Source organism: Dipodomys merriami, unplaced genomic scaffold (assembly GCF_024711535.1).
Source record: "Dipodomys merriami isolate MVZ:Mamm:240054 unplaced genomic scaffold, mDipMer1.0.p SCAF_4, whole genome shotgun sequence".
Lineage (NCBI taxonomy): Eukaryota > Metazoa > Chordata > Mammalia > Rodentia > Heteromyidae > Dipodomys > Dipodomys merriami.
The window spans coordinates 2,956,578-2,981,990 of record NW_027205603.1 but is presented as its reverse complement, the minus strand read 5'-3'; the positions used below and the strand labels follow the sequence as shown (position 1 = coordinate 2,981,990).

The following is a 25,413-nucleotide window of genomic DNA, read 5'->3' as shown; positions in this document are numbered from 1 at the left end:
AGTTCGAAAGTGGAAGCTGAAAACAAACAGCTGCTTAGGTTTTTTGCTTTCTTACTACTGTTTAATAATAGAGAGGCCTGATCATATAGAGGGAGCACAAACTCTACTGGTCTGAAAGTGCTATAGCAATGCCCTCTACTTTTAAGTGTTCTAAGTTATATACTCGTAAGTACTTATCAATAGTAAGTTATAAGTAACCTTTAGGTTTTATGTTATTTTGTAAGGGCAATCATATCAAATAGAATAAAGAGGCAATTTTCTATTTTCAATAGTATCATTAAACATTACTATGCTAGAAGCCTTTCCAAAACAATGTGGAGTAAGTAAATGGTACATTCTTCTAGGACTTTGGATACTAGGTTCATGCTTATATAACAATGAACAGACTTCTTTCCAGCCTTGGCCTCAGACCCTGAAGCCACCGTGATGTTGATGTCCAAGAAAAACCGGATTGCCATTTATGAACTCCTTTTTAAGGAGGGGGTTATGGTGGCCAAGAAGGATGTCCACATGCCCAAGCACCCAGAACTGGCAGACAAGAATGTACCCAACCTTCATGTCATGAAGGCCATGCAGTCTCTCAAGTCTCGGGACTACGTGAAGGAACAGTTTGCCTGGAGGCATTTTTATTGGTACCTGACCAACGAGGGCATCCAGTATCTCCATGATTACCTCCACCTGCCTCCTGAGATTGTACCTGCTACCTTGCGCCACAGCCGACCTGAGACTAGAAGGCCTAGGCCAAAAGGTCTGGAGGGCGAGCGGCCTGCAAGACTCACAAGAGGTGAAGCTGACAGAGACACCTACAGACAGAGTGCTGCGCCCCCTGGTGCTGACAAGAAAGCTGAGGCTGGGGCTGGGTCAGCAACTGAATCCCAGTTTAGAGGTGGATTTGGTCGTGGACATGGTCAGCCACCCCAGTAAAGATGGAGATTGTTTTGTGTTGAATAAACTTGTAGCCAGAAAAAAACAAAACAAAACAATGAACAGACTTGATAATAAAGATTATAGACAACAGAAAGTATGGTACCTCCTGCCTTCAGTGGTTTTCCTTGAAAAATCACAATTTTTGTTATTATTGTTGATCCTATGGGATTGATTGAGGGAAAACAACTTACTTTGAGAAACTTATTCCATATTTTACTGAAACAACAGAGACACAGAAATATTACTAGTAGAACATTAATCAAGGACAGGATAATGCAGAAACGTTAAAATAACAACTTGAATAGTTGAAAAAAATAAAACCCCAACCCTACACACAAAAAACCCCCAATACTTCAATTCCCCTCCCAAGGTCATATGGTATCAATTTTAGAAACTGCATTTCCCTCTGGGACATTTAACTGTGTGAGCATTTCTGTATCCATAGTATTGAGAATAGATCTAAAAGTAGAAAGGCATTAGGAATTTTGGAAAATATACCAGAATGAATTGATACCTGAGGACAAAAATTTGTATGGGGAGAATGCAAGGTAATGATGTAACTTCCTAGTTAGGTATCCATAACTACATACTCACTTTGCAATTAGCTACTTTTGGGGAATTCCATACCAGAGGTTTCATTACCAACCAAAGGATGCTGATCTCCAAGAATGGCTTGGCAATAATCCACGTTAGCAGACAGGGGATAATGTGGAGCCAAAGAAAGTAGACAACAGCATAGCATTTAGAAATAGGAACACCAGATGTATCCTAAGGCCATGCTCAGAAAGTGCAAAGCCTTGGGGTTTTTTTTCAGATATTGTTTCTGGAAATGTGTCTGGTCATGGTGCTTATATTTATGTGCACTGTGTTTACAGAAAGGACGTGCCTGAGGAATTTTTCACCTGGCATAAATGAAACCTAAAGAGCTAAGCTGTCTGGGAAAGTAAATTTACATCAACTGATTAAGGAAGGGGATCTACTTAATATGCATATTAACATTTTGGTAGCAGGGACTGGTTATAAGTCAGGAGCAGGTTACTTTCTCCTGTTAGTACATGATAAATAGATTCTAGCTGGGAGGCAGCTCCCTTGTGAAACCAGAGCCTTGGGGTTTATAGAGGATTTTTTTTCCTTCTGGTTCTGGGGCTTGAATTCAGTGTCTCATACTCTTGCTCAGCTTTCTTGCTCAAGTATGATGCTCCATCACTTGAGACATTCCTCCAGCATGGCTTTTTGCTAGTTAATTAAAAATACAGTCTTGTGGACTTTGCTTTGAACTATGATCCTCCCTCCAATCTTAGCTTCCTGACTAGCTAGGATTAACAGGCATAATCTACTAGTGCCTTGTTGACAGAGGCCATTTTTAATTAACTAACTGCCCATTATTGACAGGTAACTAGGCTTTTTATTTCCCCAACATTTTTTACTAGCAGCAATTAGTTTTACAGAGGGGGTTCATTGTGACATATCCATATATACAATGTACCTAGATTAGACTCAGTCCCTCTATCACTTTCCTTTATCCCCTCCCTGTTCCCTTCCCAAATCAATCTTATCAAGCCTTACTGTTCCATTATTGACAAGCTAATCATGTTTTGTTTTTTGGAATAACAAGTGCAACTAATTTGGCTGTGTGAAGAAAGATACTGCTTTTTTTCTTTAATTAACAAAAACACTCAAAATTCTGACAGAGAAGAATAATGGTGAGATAAATTATGGAACCACTTATATATGAAACCATACATTATTAAAGCTACTCTAAATGAGTCCATAATTTAAATAAAGATGGCCATTTTAGGAAACCAACCATTTCAAGAATGAGAAAGGACAAAATGTTATTCTGACCCAAGAGATGGTTTTGCCAGCAGCCAGCAAAGTATCAAACTGCCCTTGACTTTTATTAAAATTCATATATGTCTCTAATGCTAGATGAGTTTCAGCTTCAATTATTTACATCCCTACATTTCTGTTGGTTAAAGAGAAGGGAAAGCAGCATACTGGACAAAATTCACTTTCTAATATTTACACTCAGTCTAACATTTTAGACTAGTCAGCAAAAGCATTTCCTTCTGCTCTGTAAATGAATGCAAGAACCAAAAATCTGAACAGTGAGAAATGCAATGCAGTGCAGGATTCTAGTTGCTAATAATACCAATTTTAGTTGCCAATAATATTTTAATATGATTGGAAAAACCTATCTTCTATCAATTTTTATGGAAGGGCTGTCTGCATTTAAGAAAGCTATAGGTACTCATTCCTTATTAAACCAAGTCCTCATTGTCAACTGAGGTAAGTAACAAGTACTCTCATTTGAGTAGCTCTGTTTTAGTTCAAATATACCTACTATTTCACTGATGCATTCAGTCAATCCTCACTCTAATGTGTGGCTTTCTCAAGGACAGGGAAACCTTTGTTGTTACTATACTGGGATTACTGCTGGGAGGAAAAATGATGACTGGACAATTTTACAGTACAGATCTGTGGACAAGTGTTCAAAAATATATTTTCTAGTGACATAATAACATGAAATCTTCACTGGATTTCCCCCCAAGATAAAAATCAGAACTGTCTCCCAACAAAAGACAGTGATTAATTTGTTTCTGTAACTCGCATTCTTCATTTAAGCAAAATTTCACTTGTCTCACACACACTGCCATGTGCTTATGAAACATTGAACCCAATCATTTTAACATCCTTATTCACTAGCAAAGGCATTCTTTTTATATTCATAGAAGTCACACTCAAGAAGGCTTATAGGGACAAGCTTTTGCACAAGCATTTTATGTTTTAATGACTACAGAAGCTCTTTGGGCTCATCATATTAAAGGAAACAAAAAAGAAGGGAGGCAGCATTGGTCTTTAATTACTAATACCTCTGAATCAGCAATTTTAAAAGTTTTTAAACATTTAAATATAAACTAAAATTCAACCTTTGTGTCCAGCTACTAGTTGTTTGTTGGTTCCACTATTGATGGCATCATGAGGATGGCTCACAGTAGTAGGCCAGAATGAAGCATCATCCTTTATAGAAACAAACACTGATAATCCTGATAGTTTTTTTCTTTACCCAATCACCTCTTTCTCATTCACACGATCTAAGCCAGGTATATATGGGGCAGAGAAAGAGATATAGTAATCTCCCTAAGTTCAAGCATTGAGACCTAATCTAATGATTTTCACTAAGGCATCAGACAATCTAATTATCATCTTGGATAGCTACCTTTACCAAGTCAGCACTATCCTTTCCTGAAGATGGGTAGATGCTGATCTGTCTTCATTTTTACCTAAGGTCTTAGGCTCAGGCAAAGATACCACTGTGAGTGGAAAAACACATACTGGGATGTGGCTGTGAAGCTGTAAATGAAAGATGATCTCTCTAATGACGTGAGAGTCAAACTGCTTTTAGCCTTAGAGGGAAAGAATCCCGAAAAGACTTCTCAGATTATAAGAAAGACTCTATTATTTAGTAATGTAGACAGCAATAATGCACAGAGTACATAAGCATGTGCCCATCAGGGAATCATGGAAGATGGTTTACTGAGCAAATGATATTCATCTCCAACTCTATTTGTGCCATTTCATTCAACCAGCTAACGATGAATTAGTAGATAGACAGATAAAGCAGATACAATAAAGGCAAAGTGAAAAATACAGTTTCTTGTTCAGATCATAGCAAAAATGTCCCTTTTCTTGTATTTTTGTTATGACACTTTTGATTGTTCAGACCTGAAACACGGCTATGTTTATTATTTTAAACATTTCATTTTTTCAAAATAAAAAAGCTTGATTAATTTCACTTTGGGCCCTTTGAGGATACTTCATACGAATATACAAACTATTCCTACTAAGGTACCATTATTTTAAATAATTCTTTCATTAAAATGAGTCTGTATTAAAAAAAACCCACAAGATACTTCTCAGAAGTGTAGTAAGTGATATAGAGAAGGTTTTAATACTAGCTAAATGACAAGATAAAATCCCAGCACTGCAAATTTCTTGCTCAGTAGTTCTAGTCAACTTACTCACAAGTCCCCAAAGCCTCAGATATAGAATGAGCACAAAGAGGCCTATTTCTCTGTGCTTTTGCGAAGATCAAGTGTGATTTTTTTTTTAAAGCACTAGTCCTTGGGCTTGAATTTAGCCTGGGGCACTGTTCCGGAGCTTCTTTGTTCAAGGCTAGTGCTCTACTACTCAATCACTTGAGCCACAGCTTCACTACCAGCTTCTCTGTGTGTGTGTGTGTAGAGGGGGGTAATTGGGAGATAAGAGTCTCAAGGACTTCCTGTCCAGGCTGGCTTTGAACTGTGATCTCAGACTCTTGATAGCTAGGATTACAGGTATGAGCTACTATGTACATACACCTGGCTTCCAGTGAGGAATTTTACAATTTCATGGGTACTTGGAAAGAGGATAGACTCTCTTACAATGTTCTCTGACTTTAAAAAAAAGTATCTTCAAAGTGGAAACAGTGTGGAGGAAATAACTATCTCTCATGAAGAGTAAACCAGCAACATATAAAGTCATTATTTTAATGTAAGCTAAACTAAAGCTTAACTCATGTTGATAGATGCTAAGGAAGAAAAACAGTGACTTTTTATCTGTTCTAGAAATCTGGATGGATTTTCCAAACCCCATTTGATTTACTTTCTGTAGTCACCCACAGCTTACTTCCACTCTCTACTGGCTGCTTTCTTTACCACCTCCCATCCTCCTTCAGTAGCTGATTTGAGAATATAGATTTCCCAGAGCAATTCTATCCTTTAATATCTCTACCTCTCCAATTGGTTCTGGGTGAACAATTTTACCTGATTCTCATATTAAATGTAATCACTCACCAAGCAATCATGTCTTCAAATGTGGAGTCCTACATACAACCTGCTATTATTTGCTTGGTCAGCACAAAAGCACATTTCACTGATGCTCGGCAAACCCATCTGAGGCTCAGCCTGTTCTTTCAATGATACATAAAAGTATCTCTGCCACACAGATGCCTGAGCCTCATTTATGAAGCAATTACAAAACTTGAGCAGCAGCAGTGTTTTACATTCGCTCAGTTTTGTATTTTTAGCCCAAGCTTTTTCCTTTCATGGATTATGGTAAATACAACATTTGCTTCCAGAATGTAGGACTTGCTGGAATCATAAAGGGAAGTGCTTAACAAGCAGATTACCTTTGGCTACTGCATTATAGGAAGGCAGACAGTTATTCACTAAGTGGCTGGATTTAGTCATATTCAAATTCTATTAAGCTGCTCTGCCTAAAACAAGAAATTAACATGTCTCTTGCTTACTTGTCTTTTCAACTCCCTATCTCTCAATCAGATTTATACAGGTTATGTTTCTGTAGGTTAGTTCTTGAAGTTTCATTCCTTCATCTAACACTTCGTAACCTGCTTTCTCTATATCAAGACTACATGAAAGTGTGGGAGAACACGCCAAATAAATAAGCACTGTTATTCTACTGGAAACTATGTAATAATGTTCATTATTAAGAAGCAAATAGTAAACATTTTAGAGATAGCACTGTGCTTTATTCTAAGTACATTACACAATTAAATATACTAATACATTAAATTATAGTTTGTATATGGTATCTAACTGCCAATCTTCATAAATCAGGAAGAGCATGAGGGACACTTTTTCCTTCACCTACAAGCCTGCTGCTTTTCTGACCTTGCAGCAAATTAACCAGATACTGAGTTGTAAATGCAGAGCTGCAAAATGTCTTTCTGAGGCAATTACTGTGAAACTTCATTCTAACATGATGAAATGTCCACATTCAACACAGGTACTAAAGGCCTAGAAAGAAAACACAACTCCCAGCAAAGTGTTAACTTCAGAAATGCTTTCATAGTCCATAGAGGAATGGCATTGCTATGGTAGTGCAATGGATGTATTATTTAAGGAAAGCTCTCCTGCAAGCCCCAGGAATTTTATTTACTAGAGCTTTTTCTTTAATCCCTTTCATGAAGAACAAGGTAAAGTCATTTACTACTTTAAAATTTGTATTCTTATAAAGTTAAATATGGCCTTTGAAGAGAAATGTGTTTTAATGAAAGATGACAATCCAGATATGTCCGGAAAAGCCTAGGCTTTTCATTAGATTGGTGCATTTGATAGGAATTTAGAAACAGAATGAACAGCACACATGCTATACACTCAGTTATCAATGTGAGGTAGGCAGAGGACTAAAAATAGGAAGAGGAAAAAAAGACATGCATACAAGAAAATGTTCAACTAATTAATCTGGGATGGAAATTCATTCAAAATTCAGATTTTCTGAAATGTCTGATGACAAAAAATGGCAATTTCTAGCTTGAGGGGTAAATAAGGAACCAGAAATGACACCTTAATAAAAATGTACGGATTTTCATATGTTATAAGCTGCAAAGCAGAGTCTCTGGGACCTGAAAAGGAGCAAAAATAGAACGTTTTTTGGTGGATGAGACAAGGTAGGCTTTAAATCATAATTCTCCTACAACAGGATTGTAGTGCTGGTACTGCAGGCCTGTACGACCCCACCCAGTATTATAAATGCATTTTTCTGCAAGTCTGGCATTTCAAAGGCTTACAGATTTTTGACACATAAGAAACATGATGATAAAAGAACAGCAAAAATATTTCATTAAACTGGGTACATGAAAAAGTGACATAAATGAGAGGGAAGCTGGTGGAATATAGGAGAGCATTTTTACCCTAGTCAAGCAAGACAGGGATCTGCTATGAGTTATACTTGGAGGCACATACAGAGTAGGAGGAAGAAATGAAAAACAAAAAAAGGGGTACCATGTTCACTCATCAGAGGAAGGAGAAGGAGGGAATGCATACCCTAGTTCTACCAGAACTTCTTCCTAACTACTCAACTTTACACCTTTTCTGTCCATCTATTCCACACACATTTTCAGAGTTCTTTTATCTCACTATAAATTTCTCAGCTCCAAGCCTGTATCCATTCAATATTGATTATGAAGTTCTTCACCATTGGATTACATGGATAATTCCAGTTCTTTTCCTATTTCCTGTCCAAGAATCCTGAGGTACAAAGACTTAAACTCTGTTGTCTGCCTTTGCATATTTCTTCATTCATGACTGAGCTTTAGCATTAAGCTTCCTGCTTCCAAAAAAAAACAACTTACCATTAAAGATACAAAGTAAGCAATTCTTCTCCAATTCATCACATAGTCAACACACCACCATGGTTTATACAAGCCATGGGATGAGTAATCACATTCTATGCCATCTCACATATCTTCATCTTTTACAGTTAGCTAATTATGTTACTATTTAACAAGTAGGGCCATGCAGTAGAGTGGCAAGAGTTCATGCCTAGGAATCCAAAGACCTTGTCTGGAATTATGTATTTATTATTTAAAGAGTGCTACAATCTTACATTTACAAAAATGTCTGTTATACTATGAGAGATGATAGCTGTTTTAAGGATCAAAGGGGATATTATATGTAAAAATACTCTAGAAGCTATTAAAACACTATATACTATACATTATGCTTTTTTATCTTCCTTCCCAAATAGTCTCTAAATGTCTTGAAGGCAAAAACTGGGTCTAACAGTTCTTTGAATTCTCAGCTTCATTTATCAAGGCATATCACATGCAAAAAGAGATAAATAAATATGCAAAGATTAATCATTCTGCACTTCAAAGTCAATGGCAAAGGGCCTAAGGAACCATAGCTTGTTGCTTTTGTATTCTTCCCTACTCTGGGCTTGTCTAGTTTAGACCATTCTAATTCAGTTTCTACTTGGCTCCCAGTGGAATCTCTTAAGAATGTAAATCTGTCTCTACTGCTCCAGATCCCTGAAAAATTTAAAACCTCTTTTAAATAATTTTCAAACTCTTCAGACTTATCAAGGCTTTTTAGGGGCTAGTCAGTAGCTAATTCTATAGTCTTGCACTTACCATACCATCCTACTTATAGGCTCTGTTCTAGACAGACTAGTCCCAGAAGATGCCAAACTCACCTTTCCACTGTTCTCTGGTAGGGAACTGTTCCTTACCGTCACTCATTTGGCCAACTTCTATCTGACTTTGAAATACTCATGAGTAAACTCTTCTATTCCCATGCCCTGTGATTAGATTAGAAGGCACCATGCTAAGAACCACAGTTTCATTAAACAAAGGTTTCTTGCAGAAGGCATCATGTGTTCAGTTTTTCATTCACAGTGCCTGCCACATGGTAAGTGTTCAAAAATTTATACTGAATGAACACACATAGAATCATTACTCTATGAATGAAAATTCCATGAAGTCAGCACTTCTATTCTGATACAAATAAGCAATAAGCATTATTCCAGAAAATTAAATTTTAACAAATCTGAGGACATTAATTTGAAGGAGCAAAATTTATAGGTGGCCCAAAGGAGAACTCAGCATTTTAAAAATGTTATTGTAAAGGTGATGTGCAGAGGGGTTAAAGTTACCTAAGTCAGGTATGAGCACATTTCTTTTTGAACAATATCACCCCTTCCCTCGCTATCCCCCAGTTTTTCCCTCCCACCCCCCACAAGTCGTATAGTTCATTTTCAACATAGTGACTAGTAAATACCACTGCTACATTTGTTCACCCTTTGTTCTTCCATTTCTGTGCTTCCCATTACCTTCCCCCAAACAGATAAATAAAGACAAAAGGTACAGAAAACAAAACAGCAACAAAGGAGAATAAAAAACAAAACAAAGACAAAATAATTTCTTGTTTCTATTTCTTGGAGTTCATTTTTTAATATTCATAAGATGCAGTGAATCTTCTCAAAGTCAATGTAACCACAAAAGAGAGCCAAATGAAGCTAAATAAAAGGGGGATGGACATAAGGATGACTATTTTGCACACATAGTAGTTCACAGAAAATACTGAATAGTAGACACTCAAAATGATCTATTTCAACATCAGAAAACAACAGAATTCCTGATTTTTGTATACTTACAACTGGGAAAGAATAAAAATATGAACTAGGTTTCTTTTCAGGCAACTTTAGTTAATGTCACCCATTTCTGATTAAATGGTTAATTAGTGAAGTAATTTTCTATAAGCAGGTATCCAGTTCTGAGGCAGGATAGATAGATGAGGAGATAGGAAAATTTTATTAGTTTTAACAAATATCCAAAGTGAGAGTCAATTAGGTGGGGGGAGGATACACAAAACAGGATACACAAGAGACACTGTTTCTGAACATCTTGCCCCTCTGGCCCTTTCTAATCTCCTGATAACCTTCCCTGGGGAGAAGGCTTGAAGAAGGGATGTGATTAGGAATTAACAATCAAGCAGAATAATGTGGGACCTGACCAATAAAGTGTTATTTTCCAAAGCACCTAATAATAATAAGGATGACCAATCAGAACAAAGCACAGGGTGCAAAAACTTTAGATTTAGTTCATGGAGGCACAAACTGACAAAGACATAGAGATGGAGAAAGCTATCTGAAGAAGAGAGGATAGACAACTGACAAAGAATATAATGATGGACAGACAGCACTTCAAGCTAGATGCTTCTCTTCTGAATTAAATTCTTCGCATTCATCTTTCCTTATCCTGGGCTTCATTCATTGAACTCCTGAGATAAGAACCTAAGGAGGCCACAGTAGTACACTGGTGGAGGGGCAGCAACACTGGCAGGCATTGCCAGGCTCGACCTGCTATGAGCAATAGTGAGAAATTCTCTAGCAAAAGGACCCGACTCGGAAGTTAGACAGGAAGTAAACTGAACAAAGAAGTTCAACTCCCCCTCCACTGCATCTACTTCTAGATAGGAAGTTAAAGAAAAGGAGACATAAAGAGGCTATCTGCATCTGCTTTCTCGTTTGAAATGGTAAAAAGCTGCAAACTCTCCCAGAATGGGGGGGAGACAAAAACTGAGAAATGTATTTGGGAAAAGGAAGCTCTAAAACTTTCCCATTGGCCCTTTGTTTTAGGTAGGCCCAATATATCCACATTCCAGAATAAACTACAACATTTACCCGGGTCACCAAGAACCACTGCTTGGGGGTTGCTAGACTTGTCCACATGTATCTTCCCAGCTTAGAAAGTATAAAGGTTATAGATGAGAATTGCCATTCTAAGATTTAAACTCCATTTTCTGATAGAGAAGCAGTGAATGTTTGTCATTTCTTTCTCCTTTACCTTGTTATAATAAAATAAATCCCCATTAAACCTTCCAACCTGTGACTTTGTGTGTGTGTGTGTGTGAGAGAGAGACAACCTGAAATTCTTTTCAAGCGTGGATCTTCAGGACCTGTGCTTTCAGTGCAAAGAGGGAAGGTGAGGCAAGCCTTTATCCATCATCAGGTGTCAGTTCCATATCCCTCAAAAATCAGAAATGTCCCTTTCTATTCTAAGTAAAAGTGCAAGAGAAACAGTTTCTGACTTTAAACCATAAAATAATTCAGACGAGAAATTCAGAGTGGCTTGGGACAGTGTTAAAGGTGCTAATGAGGGGAAGTGAAAGGGATGAGACTAGGACTTAGGGGTGATCTGTAATGATGCAGCCACCCTTTTGGGTGCTGGGAAGGGGGAGGCACGGTAAAATACATATTTGTAGAACTATAATTTAGAACTAAAATAAGGCGAGAAACCACCAGATTTAGGTAAAGAAAAGGAAAGAGTTAAAAGATTTCACAGGGTTTTAAGTAGAGGAGCTACCAGGCCAATAATGAGAAACGTATATTAATTACACTGAAATAACTCACAGGCCTGAGTGATAATAACTTCCCTGTAGGTTTCACTTCTAGGTAGAAATCACATAATCTGCAGGAAAGTCTCATGCCAAAAAGTGACTGAAATATTTATAAGGAAACATTAATACAACCCCTTTTAGCACGTAATACCATAAATATTAATGCAAAGATTTGTAGTCATTTCAAAATATTCCTCAAAAAATAGATCAAAGGTTCAAAAATAATCCTGAATTTTAACAAGATTTTGTTTCACATTCTTTTTGAACTATATAAACCTGTATCTCTTAAAGTTCCTTGAAACACAATTTTTATAACAAAATTTTTATTTTACAAATAAATTTTGACAATTTCTAAAATATACAAAAGGATGTACAGATCGTAGTAACTTAGAAAATTCTGGTAATTTATTGTTGTTGCTTAAAACTATTCATTTCAGCATTGTCTATCATGCTTATTAATTTCAGTTTTCTTTCAAGTAACGGCCTCAGAAGAACTATTATTTATATAGATATGCTCTGTACACAGTGGTTGAAAATCCTTAATATGATGATGGTAATTTATTTTCATGACTTAAGTAATTAGGACTATCTTTGCAGTTATTAATTATAATTACATTATATTGTTCTTTCCAAAGGAAAATAGAATAAAATATAATCACTATAACAATACTGTAAAAAAAATCAGCAATTACATATTAGCTTCCTGATCAGTTCAGTCATGTACCATTGCACTTAATGTTTTCAATATGTTCAACAGTAAGAACTGACTTTCCCTCCTAAACTTGATAATGTATGGCCTTTTTCAGTCACAAAGTTTTAGCATAAAATGTTCCATCTTAAATCATTATAAATTGTTTAGGATGGAGAATATTGCTCTGTTTAACATACTCAGGAGATGGTCTCCTACTGAACTCATGGCATTCATTTTAGAATTTTGCTTCCTTGAGGAAAATAAGGTTTGAAATACATTAAGCAAAGGCAGTTCATGACAGCTGCCCAAATATTTTTAAAATAGACATTTGGTAGGATGTCTTCAATCTAATCTTCTCTATTCCATCACAAATTCTTTGAAGGTTAGACTCATTTTGGTAACCACTGCAGCACTACGCCCAATATTTTGCACATTATAAGCCCTCGGTGTATTACTGGGGTTTGGGAATTTGTAAATGTGAGAGACACACAGGATAAACATGGAAGAATTATCTGTCTCCAACAGTAATGGCTGCTTAGAAGTTCCCTATTCTTTTGCTGAAGGCTGGGCCTAGATGGAGTTCCATAGGTGAAATGTCCAGGATGGTCAGGTTGCCTTTGTTAAGTCAGCTTTAGCTAATTACCATGGTAATTCCATCGTCTCTCAGTAGATTTAGATATGGTTTAATATTTAATATATAGACATCTCTAAGAAATAGCTGCTACTTGGAAGTAAAAACTATAATCATTACTGTACATATTTTGAGGTGTCTTTTAGTGGAAAATTGTTGTATTCTTTCAGTACAGTTTCAAATTACATTGACTTTGTTCAAATTATAAATGAAAATTCATTTTTTTGAATTACATTTAAGAAATCCAAATTAAGACTTATCTATCTTCTATGTCTGCTTTCTCTTTGCACATCTTATCAGGGTAAAATTAGCACAGTATTCAACTTATTTTTACTAATTTAAATTGAGCATATATTGGTTGGCATACACATGAATCACTGAATAACAGTCATGAATTCAAAACTTTCTTTGGGTATACATTACAAGGAGACACTTGAAGCTCTTTTTTTTTTTATAATACCAAGATTCTGGATAATTGAAATGACATGAGCAATTCTCTATTTAAAAGTTTATGCATTTGTTGATATATGAAGAAATGGTTACTGAAAAACAGCTATCTTGTAGGCCGTACTTTATCTTAATTCATAATAAAGTAATGAGATTTACTGAGGGCTTACTGCTATCAGACTATATTGTGAGTACTTAACATCTATGAACTTATTATTTTCTATATCCTTATCAGGTATTTAAGGCACTGTAGAGATGAGAAAACTAAGTCTAAGCAATTCAAATCCTTTGGCCACCTAATACCAAAGCTCTTAACATCATAATACTGAAGTCTGTATCATTTGAGAATTATAAGCATCCAACTCCCAAAGAATGTGCCTTAAACTCAAGTCTTTAAATTGCAAAGAAGCAATTTCAGAAAAGCTACTGAAGAGTATTAGAATACAACATTTCCAACTTACTCTGATCTATTGGCCTGTTTAAAATTCTCGAGAGTAAATTCTCTCCTCTGAAAATTTAACTTATAAAAATAATACTTTGAGATAAAAAAATGCTCTTATACTATTATACTATTCAGTTAATTGCTCTCTTCCGAAACTGCACATTGCATAACCTTGGTTTGTTTGGTTTTTGTTGGTGCTGAGGTTTAAACTTTGGATCTGACATTTGGTAGGCAGGTGCTCTACCAATTGAGCCCTTTCTGATTTAGGTCTTTTTCCTTTTTTTTCCCAATAAATTTCATAGTATTTGACCAGAGTCAGTTTCAGGCCACAATCCTCCTATGTCTCCTGAACAGGTGGAATTATAGGTGTGTTCCACCATACCTGCTTATTTATTTATAGAGGTTTTGCTAACGCTTTGCCTAGACCAGCCACAAAATAAACCCTATCCTTCCAATCTCAACCTCCGGGTAGCTGGGATTATTGGTGCTAGCCACTGCTCCTGGCCTTCACAATATCTTTATAAGCATCTCTTCTGTCTGTATTTTTCATATGTGTACATATATTCATAAATATATACCATATATTTTTATATTATGGATCCAAATTAATAACTTTTTGAGAAAGAAAAAATGCCTACTTTCTCTGAATGCCTTTAAATAATTAGATAATTAACAATTGCTGTCTGGATGGATAACTTTAACTCAAATAAAATAACCTGCTATCTGAAGTACAGACGATCTGTTTCAAAGATTCCAAGTATTCTAGAATGTAAAGTTAAAACATTTTAAGAGCAATATTTAATATTGTAAATTCTGAAGTACTAGAAGTAGAATGGAAGCAGGATGTAGGAAAGTACAGATAGATGTACAAGACAGCATGACATCCAAAACATTGATATTTAAATTATTACAATTAATAATGCACTGGAGTATGGTTTCTTTTGTGGCATTGTACTGGTACCTGACTCTTCTGCTATCTTTTAACTTTCATATGCTATTTTTCATCATCTCTGGACCCCAAGAATACACTATGGTCTCTGTCATCTGTGCTTACCATAGTGGCTTTTTTTTTTTTTCTGGAATGGAATAACTATTTGTTGACTGCTAATAGATTGAAAATGTCAGCTTCAGGTTTCCAGGCATCTCTTTGAGCCTTAAAAATCAAGGCTGAATTATAGTTTTAATCAAGTGTAAAGTACAATAGTCAGCTTCCAGATCTGTTGTACATTTCTCTATCCCAGAATATAGCAAGGTACAAGGCACATCACAGACTATCAATAAATATTTGCTAGATGATTAACTGTTTACAAACTGTTTGAAAGTTTGGTAAGTGCAAAACTTCAGGCTTTATTCCCCCCCCCCCCTTACACATACACCTTCTGGGAGAGGACAGTCTGATTCCATAGGTCTAAACAAAGATCTGGAATGTGTACCTCCTACAACAAACTAGGCCAATACAGTCCTAAGACCATGCATGCTTTGACAAGTGATAACCATATTCATCTGCTGCTAGGGTTTTTGGAGAAGTTCTTTGGTTAGGGCAGATGGTGCTATTTGATGAAATTCGAAGGAGATAAAGGAAAAAGTGCACAGCAGCTGAGAGGATCCCTTGCTCCATGAGCTGACACTGATTCTTTTCAGAGCAAGAGGCAGAAATGATTGTGGTTGTTTCAAATACTTCTTAGAGTTTTTCTCATAATGTATTTCATGGAAACATAAAATTATTTTAAGTTTTGTAAAATCTCTTTGCTAAATTGTGAACTAAAATGGTGTCAAGTCAGAAGTCATTTTTTGATAAGATGGAATTCAACGTTTTTCAGTAAACCAAAAGAAATATAATGCATAAACCTTGTACTTAGTCTGGACCTCTGACCACCACTATTTCATGCAGAAAAACAGACTTGACAAGGAAAGGAGAAGTTGCTAAAATGAAATAATTCATGCTAATACAGAAGTTGCTTATAAGTTATTTTTAAACAAGTACAGAGAAGCAATTATACTATTAGAAAAATCTTAAGTATATTTTTTTATTATTAGCATCAATTAGTTGCACAAAAGGGGTTCATTTTGACATATCCATATATATATAATATAATATACCTTGGTCAGACTTATCTCCACCTCTTCCCTTCACAAACTGATCTCTAAGTCATTTCACTACTTTCACCCAACTTTACCTTCTCTGTCCTGCCCGCTTCCACTAGTACCCAGAGCCTAGACAGGACAAGTTTCGTCTACCTAATACCCATTTTTGCTAAAGTGTGCGTTAATTTTTCAAATGGGCTTCACCATGGTATTTCAGATATTCATGTATAGTACATCAATCTTACTGTACTTTATACCAGAACTGGTCAGTGCCTGTGATTTCTCAGGAAGAAAGCCACAGAGAACTAGAACCAAAGATTCATCATGATGTCCCTTAAAGCATCTGTCAATAAAACATCTGCTCCAAACTAATCTGTCGGGATTCTGTGAAGCTGTAGAAACTGGCATCTATGGACCATATGACAACCTAAGATTTCAAACAGCAGTGGCCACAGCTCTCTCAATTATTTAAGAAGAAATTATTGCAATCTAAATTACAGGCACATGCCCCGCTGAGGCTTACCAGGCTCTACTGTCTCCTGCAACTAGAAGGGATAGAAGAGATACTGTAACGCAGAGTCTGGGGAAGCTCTTTTTGTATTATTGATTCTCAGTGTCCTAGTTTTCACAGCCCACTGCTGGCAACAAGTGCCAATCATTCACTCATTGAGTCACTCAGCAGGAAGGTCTCTAACATATGAGGCATACTACTCCAGGTGCCTGCATGGTAGTAAGCAAGAGGCCCCTGGACCCTGCCTTCCTTGAACTCACCTACAACAATCTAAGTGTGGGGACAGAAAGCACAAAATACCTTAGGAGAGTGTAACCGTGAATAAAGCCCATGTAAGGCTTTAAAGTACTGATCAGGTTAGAGTTAGTTATATTTGAAGCCTTGCTTAGAAACATCTAAGTGGGATGTGTTCCTTCATCATTACAATGCCTTCAAAACTCCCAACAGCCAGTCCTCTCAGGCTTTTTATTGTGAAAAGGCAGAATGATGAGACCCCAAATCAGCAGCTCACTAAGCCATGAGAAGTCACAAGGAAGTGAGAGAGCAATGCTCTCCCTGCCATGGTGACCTGTTCCGTTAGGCTGCAATGTCTGCTTGACTACCATACAGCGGGGTGTGAGAAGACAATAATGACTCTCTGATACTCATTTCTCCTCAAGAGAATGTTAACGATATATGAAAAAACATGAAAGTATCTCTTTATCATTTATTTATATAGCCTATAGAAAAAAACTTGAACCCCAAATACAAAGAGTTTATTTGTGAAAGAAGAAAGGCAACTTTGAAAACTTAATACAGTTTGATTGCATTAAGTTTCTCACCTTTGCCTAGCTAGCACCTGCTGAGTAAGGAGGCATTCTTTAAAGATTTTAAAGTCCTAGGCAGGTTTGGTCCTAATGATTTACTCACTTCTGTGAGGAAAACTGTAAGTTTTATTCAACTTCCAGGGAAAAGAGACCATATAATGAAGCTATAAAGTCAAGCTATAAAGTGCTGTAGGTGTGTAAATTGGGGAACGGTCCTGAAGTTCCTTCAACCTTTTTAAGACTCTGATTTCCCCCACAAAGCACTATTAATGATACTGTAATGCAGTGAGAACCCAATTAAGTATAATAAATATGTCAGATCAGAATATGTACATATTATTCCCTTTTGATTGTAACTGTCAACATATTCCATATCCTATACACCTAAGTCATAATTTCCTTTCACAATGAACACTACTGCTACATTAGTATGAACTGCAGAATCACTGCATAGGCCTCTGCCTCTCATCTTTGTTCTTCTCCAACCCCATAGAATAACTTTGGTGGGATAAAAGGATAACTTGTGAAATCAAACAAGGATTGATAAGTATTTCAGTATGGCTGGGGCTAGGTGGAAGGGAGTATGTTTTGAATTGTTAGAATTTAAAAATCTAGGTTTGTTGTATACTTTAACTCTTTAGGGAAAAAAACACATCATTTGCTTTTTTTGTTTACATTTCCTGTTCTTACAGACAAAAATTGCTCCAATTCTAGAGTCTACCTGGAGCCCTACTGTGTTCTTCAAACTCTTTTTAGTTTTACCCCTTTAAAGACAAGAGCATTACTAATGGCATGCTCATGATTCAGAGGTAACTTCCCTTTGCTGCCATCATTTTTTTGCGGGGGAGGAGTTGGTCGTGGGGCCTGAACTCTGGGCCTGGGCGCTGTCCCTCAGCTCTTCAGCTCAAGGCTAGAGCTCTACCACTTCAGCCACAGCACCACTTCTGGCTTTTTGCTTTTTTGCTTATGTGGTGCTGAGGAATCAAATCCAGAACCTCATGCGTGCAAGGCAAGCACTTTACCACTGAGCCACCTTCCCAGCCCTGCTGCCATCATTTTATTGACATAGAACATCATCAGCACTGCCTCTTAGATTATTCCCAATCTTTATTCATCCATTTTGAGGCTAAGAAACTATATTGGTGTCTGAACAAAGCAAATTTCACTGCACAACAGCCAGATTTTGGATACATGGTTAAGAAAGACCTAAGGATCCATTTGGTGGCCACCCTATCTTGTTTCCCATGACACCCCTTGGATATGTGATTAAATCATTTTTTTTTCTTAGGCAGGCATTTACATTCTTTTGCTGGTGAAGTGATTTTGCTGCTGTCAGACTACATTATGGATATTGGGTCTTGAATGAGCTGTAACTTTCTACAACTGAAAATTTATAACAAAGACAATTTCATTGGGCTCTGTCATTTTTTAATACACAGCCCTCTGAGTATTCAGGATCATGATTTTTGATTTTTAGGGCTATTCCTTTATGGCTCACATCTGTGGGTATGTGAAGGTGGTTTATTTGGATTTTCTGGCTGTGTTAAAGCTGAGTTAGCATTTATGGTGACAGAGGTGACTACATTCTTCTCTTAATATTCTACTCTTTGGTATACACTAGGCTTTTACTCTTCTTAAAGAATGACTTGTAAAAACTGGCACAAATGGATAAAGGAATTAACAATAATTAAAATCCATTCAGAAGCTATTACATGCTTAACAAGAAGTAGATTTGGCAAGAACACTGGTGTTACTTTATCTTTATTCTTGTCTTGACTACACATTCAAGAACACTTAGTTGGCACTGAAATTCTTTTTTTATTTTTTCTTTTATTTTACATGTTGTTAAATTTCTTTCAGTGAAGTTTTGTAGTGTTCAATGAAAAGATTTTATTTTAATTATTTTTGAACAGTTGTACAAAAGGGTTTCAGTGAATTCTAAAAAAAAAAAAATTCACGAAACCTGGATGATAAAACTGGTCAACAAGAGAAATCAACTGAATACACATACAGACACAGATATAAATTTTACCTTCTGTTTAAAAAGGGTTGAATAATCGCAATTTTTCTCTTTATGAGTTTTATGGGATGGAGGTATAACTCAAGTAGCAAAGCAAACAAAGAAATGAAGTGAATGTGAGGCCTTCTAAATTCATGGGAAAGAAAAGCAAACCAGTGCCAAGCAACTGTGGCTCACAAAGAGGCTGAAATCTATAGGAACATAGGTCCAAAGTAAGCACAGGTTGGCTAATTAATTTTTGCTAGTTAACTGGAGATGGAGTCTCTACCTCCAATTACCTAGCAAAAAGCTGTTTGAAAGGCATGGCTCAAGTGAAAGAACATTAGCTGAGTGAGCAAGCAAGATGAATGAACAAGTTGAACAAGAGTAAGGCATTGAATTCCAACCTCAGTAACAAACAAACCCAACCAATCTTTAAGGACTGTTGGTCCTATGTCTGAGCAACTATAATGCTAGATACCCACGCTAACCTTTGATAATGTTTCACCACAGAACCTTCTCTTTTTTCCTTGCAAAAATCACAAAGGCTGGGGCTGGGAAGGTGGCTCAGTGGTAGAGTGTTTGCCTTGCATGCATGAGGCCCTGGGTTCGATTCCTCAGCACCATATAAGCAAAAAGAAAAAAGCCAGAAGTGGTGCTGTGGCTCAAGTGGTAGAGCGCTCGCCTTGAGCTGAAGAGTTGAGGGACAGCGCCCAGGCCCAGAGTTCAGGCCCCACGACCGGACCCCCCCCAAAAATCACAAAGGTTAACTTATTACCAAGCTGCAACTAGCTACAAAGTAGTACATCCAATTACACAGTGACTAAATTCGGTATCCAGAGGTTCTCATGCATCTAAGTATCCCCTATGAAGCATAGAAGAGCTAGCTTCCTTCTTTTGTGACTTATTTAAGGGCATGGGCACTGTGATTTTGGAAAAATGTCCTTATTGTTAGGTTTCTAAGACATCCCTCTCCCTACCCCCCCCCCCGCCCCATCAATACCATCACCAACTCAGTAACTATCTTGACAGTTTTTTTTTTCCCTCTTTCTCTCTTTTGCCAATCCTGGGGCTTAGATTCAGGGCCTAGACACTGTTCCTGAGCTTTTTGTTCAAGGTTAGCACTCTACTACTTGAACCACTGCTCTATTTCTGGCTTTTTGGGTGATCAATTGGAGATTAGAGTCTCAAGGACTTTCTTGTCCCCACTGGCTTTGAACAGCTATCCTCAGATCTCAGCGACTGGAGCAGCTAGGATTATAGGCATGAGCTACCTGCAACCAGCTCCTGTCAAACAATCAAACTTTCAAATTGTATTATTATGAAGCATTTTCAGTGGAACTGCAAAATTAAATGGAAGACATTCTATATAATACTGTGATTAAAAAATCAAAATTTCTAAGGAGGGTTTAACAATGCTCCATAGGAAATGGGCTATTACCTTGCTCATTTAACTGTAACCCCTCTGTACAGTATCTTTACAATAAAATATATATTAAAAAATAAAAAGAAAAATCACAATTTCTACATAACAAAGTTGAGTTCATCCTGGATGTCTTAATTAACAGCTCTTTAAAATATCTCTTTGTTAATAAGTAAAGGTACTAAAATCCACACTCGGGGTTTCACATATTTCTTTCTCCATACCTACATATGTGTAAATTACTAATGAAAAGATCCAATATGTAGTTGTATATGATCCGAGAGCAAGAATGTAGAGCAGAAAAAGAACTACGGCATTCAGTGGGACAGTAACAGACTAGTGTATATGTAATCTGGTTAGAAATATAGCAAGGAACATAAAAAAATTAAGTTTCAGAAGTCAGGGATATTAAAACACATATTTCATGTATCAATGCATTTAATACAAAGTAGACAGCAATAAATGCTTAACAAGAACAATACTACAGAGCACAGAAGAAAATAAAACTTCCGCCCTGGGCCATGAGGACCAGTCTCTATATCTCCTTGGCAATCTCATGAGACAATTTTGTGTTTCTATTGACTCAGCATTGGAAAATAATGAACTATAACAAAGCTGGCACAGAGTAAATTCCAGAATGAGTGAATGAATACAAGTAACTGAGGAACAAGCATATTTCCTGGAATATATAATAAAATGTAAAGGCACAGATGATTACAAAACAGTAGGAAACATAAAATGCTAACTACAAATAATGTAGACATTCTAAAATTTACCAAACCTGAAGGAGTACTAGGTATCCAGATACAACTTTAAGTTCTATTTTGTTACCAATACATTTTGGGCTTCAATAACATTGCTTTGGAAAGAGCTCTTTGAATAATTAACTAGCTATAGCCAGACTTAATCAAGATAAAAACTTAAAAAAAAAAACAGATCAGTGTTTGCCTTTCTAGAAAAGTGTTGAAAAGAAAGCCTCTATTCTGATATAAATGTAATTGTATACCCATATATGTATGCATACTTGTATCTACCCTGGCAAACTGTAGAGATATGTTAAACTCCTACTTTGCTTAATATCATAATCCACTTTGCATGAATCATATTTCTATCAATATAGCATACTGATACCTTTTTATATCTAGAAATGTAAGAGTATACAAACATGAATGAACAATCAAGAAATGCTTGACAAATACAGAATCAATACACAGTTCTGAAAGGTTTAATGATTCCATGATTATTAAAGAAAGAGCTTTAAAGTGTGCTAGAAAATTAAAAACCAAAACATTTCCAACGTAGGACCAGTATAGGCAATTCTCTCTTCCATAAAACTAGTCATCATAAACAAGCCACTGGTAACTGGTTATTGTGTTCTAGTAAGAACATTTTGGTTACTCAAAGGAAGTATTAAAGTAGTTCAAGCAACCACCACAGTTGTAGGATGTAGTATTTTATGTCAAATGGATAGAAAGATCTTTTCCTGAGTGATGGAAAGAAAGTCTGAAGGAAATATACTGAAAATTATAAGTGTGTGTTGACAGAGGGATGAGATGAATGACTTATATTTGGTAGAAGCCACATAAACCCAAAGCTTGAGGAAATTTTGAGAAGCACAGAGTACTATTCTCTTTGAAGAATGGCAGACATATGAATTAAGTTGCCAAGAAAGACATAAAAGACAAACAGTACAAATGAGTTTTAGGAGACAAGTAGACATTTTAATGGGGGCAGCAGGGATTTAAGGCTATAGTGATAAAGTAAGGAGTTAGGGTGGCAAAACTGAGAGGTGACAGGCAGTGTGACAAAATGTTACTATCACTCTTTCAACAGCATCAAGTGTAGATCACTGAGCTATTTTACAGTGACTTAAAATGAAGAAAACATGTTATCAGATAATGGATCATCGATATATTAAAACAGGGAGTGAACAGAGGAACCAAATCCCTCATAGTAGAAGTATTTTCAGAATTTTGTCATGAAGGCCTGAGTTACCACTTTGAGTCATTTGGAAGCTTGTGTAAAGTGCTCTCTCTCTCTCTCTCTCTCTCTCTCTCTCTCTCTCTCTCTCTCTCTCTCTCTCTCTCTCTCTCTCTCTCTCCCCCCCCCCCCATCCAAACTACTTATCCGAAATCTGCCCTCTTTACCAACATATCATTCTCAAGTCTTTTTCCTTATGGCCATATTACAGATAACAAAGGTCAATGAATAATCATGATTCTTGGCTCACAAAAGTTTAGATTTATGTCCAAGCAAATTAATTTTACAGCCAGCAAGAGAAATGGCCATTCTTTCCCTCCCTGAGTCCTGGGTATATGACTGCTCAGAAGGTCAGTTTGTATAGCACCTACTGTTTAATGATCTGCTCTCAGCTGAGCCCCAGAGGGGCACACATTACATTTGTCTAAGTTCTCAGCCATTTCTCCCACTGATCAGGTCAGTTTCAAAGAAGTGTCTGTTGAACCTGAAAGCATCATACTTAATGGTCCAGTTAAGTGGTCATATACATTGACGTTACTACTCATGATACAAAATAAGGGGGAAATTCTGTTTAATGCCAATTTAACATCTACCTGTTGTTCCAAGGAGACAATTTCAGTCAACCTATGTTTTTTTTAACTCCATTATTGTCTTTAAGAAGCAATTCCCTATGTTAAAAAGGTAACTACTGTCAATTTCAGTAAAATGTTATCCATGAAGCACAGAAAGTAATTTTTAGAAGAATTTATGGATGCCTTTCAAAGGGGTTTTTGGTTTTTTGAGCATCTTTTGAAATTTCACATGATAGACTATGCATCCTAAGACTAGGGATCATCAATGTCCAGTGGACCACATAGTGCTGAGGACACAACAGGCATTCAGTACATACATGAGTGTGCTTGACAAATAAAACACTGGCATTTAATATTTTAAATGATCAGTTTGTTTTAGATATAAAAGACAAATTATATGTATATTTTTATGACAATTTATTCTCAAGTATTTATCCCCTCCCTGCCCGTGTGTGTGTGTGTGTGTGTGTGTGTGTGTGTGTGTGTGTGTGTGTGTGTGTGTGTGTGTGTGTGTGTGTGTGTGTGTGTGTGTGTGTGTGTGTGTGTGTGTGTGTGTGTGTGTGTGTGTGTGTGTGTGTGTGTGTGTGTGTGTGTGTGTGTGTGTGTCCCCTGAACCTTGAACTCAGCCTGAGCACTGTCGCTGAGCTTCTTTCATTGAAGGCTAGTGTTCTACCACTTGAACCACAGCTCTACTTCTGGCTTCTTTTTCCTGTAGTTTATGGGAAGTAAATAGTTTCATGGACTTTCCTTCCAGAGCTGGCTCCAAACTGTGATCCTTACATCTCAGCCTCTGGAGTAGGATTATAAGCATGAGTCACCAGCACCTGACCCATTTCTATAATTATTAAGAATAAAGAAGGGAGACTATTCTTTCTCAACTAGGAACACAAACAGCTGTGAACTAATGCCATATCACAGGAAAGTCACCAAGAACAATAAACATAACTACATTATCTGTATGCAGGTATTTGTATACACAAAAACTCTAATCTTTCAATACTGAAACAAAGAATTAGGAGTGAGAATAGGAAAGACATGTGCTTCTAAATGTATTAGCTTTGTATGACTCTCCTTAATTTTCAGAGGAGTAGAAGTACTTTACCAAATCATGACATGTCATTATATTATCACTGGAAAAGTTGGGGCACTGTGCAACAAAACAGAACCAAGTTCTTTTCTGTAAAACCAAGTTGTTTCACCCTTTGGGGGGGGGGAGGGGAAAAGACTAGAACTCAGGGCCTCCTTGCACTTGGTCAGCTTGCTAGCTAAGCTGGCACTCTGAGCTATACCTTTATCTCTGGTTTTTGCTGGTTACTTTGAAGATGGAGACTCATGGACTATCTTCAAGCCACAACCCTCTGGATCTCAGCCTCCTGAGTCACTAGGATTACAGGCAAGATCCACTAGGACCTAGCTAAGTATCTCACACTCTTAAGGAAACTGCCCTTAATATGGTATGGCATTCAGCCTAGAGATCCTAGAGCATTATCTCCAAATGTTGTCCTTTACTACCTATCCTAACTCTGTCTCAGACCTCAGACCTCCACACTCATGTGGAGTCATGGCTATGTTGTCCTGGATACTTTACTCTTAAGTATTTTCATGTCAGATGCAGGATGAATTTTATAGAGGCTAAAGGAGAAGAACAGAACCGTTTTATAAATCCTAACTATAAAATAATAATCAAAGAATATTTGAGGCTAGAATGCATGATACATACATGCAGTGGTTTTTGACCTCAGAAGCTGCTTATTTTGTGCACCTGGTTGTGATCTTTCAGAATGTTCTGTGAACAAGAATTGTGCAAAGACTATGAATTTTCCCAATTGTGGAAAATACCTCCTCTCTTTACATCAGTTTCTTTTACTCCAAGGATCTGCAAATTGAACAGCTAGGACACTGAAGGCCAAGCAAAAATTGGGAAATTCCAGACATCAAATATATCTTCTTTTCTGACATATGCAGCTATGGTGTAAATGTCCTCTCTAAAATTCAAGTTGAAACTTAATCCCCAATGCAAGAGACTTGAGAGGAGGACCCTTATGAAGTGATAAGGTCACGGGGGCCCTCACAACAGGATTAGTGTCATAAATTCTGGAATGGGTTAGATATGCTGACATAAAGGCCTAGTGTTCCTTCTTGTCCTTCCCTCATGTTATGATGCAAGACAAAAGCCTTCACCATATGCTGGCATCATCAGGAAATTCCCAGAACCAT

At 36.9% G+C, this 25,413-nt stretch overlaps 2 protein-coding genes across 20 annotated transcripts in view; one reads left to right on the top strand and one right to left on the bottom strand.

Moving 5' to 3' along the window:
* Positions 1-25,413, bottom strand: part of Celf2 (CUGBP Elav-like family member 2) — a 778,786-nt gene that overhangs the window by 175,350 nt on the left and 578,023 nt on the right. The gene's annotated exons all lie outside the window — the stretch shown is intronic.
* Positions 405-983, top strand: LOC138806188 (small ribosomal subunit protein eS10-like). Its single transcript, XM_069991728.1, has one exon. It carries the CDS (start codon positions 427-429, stop codon positions 922-924), a length of 498 nt encoding a protein of 165 aa, XP_069847829.1. The 5' UTR covers positions 405-426; the 3' UTR covers positions 925-983.

Bases quoted from the DNA above. Each gene is read 5' to 3' on its own strand.
- LOC138806188 (XM_069991728.1), top strand. From the start codon at position 427: ATGTTGATGTCCAAGAAAAACCGGATTGCCATTTATGAACTCCTTTTT.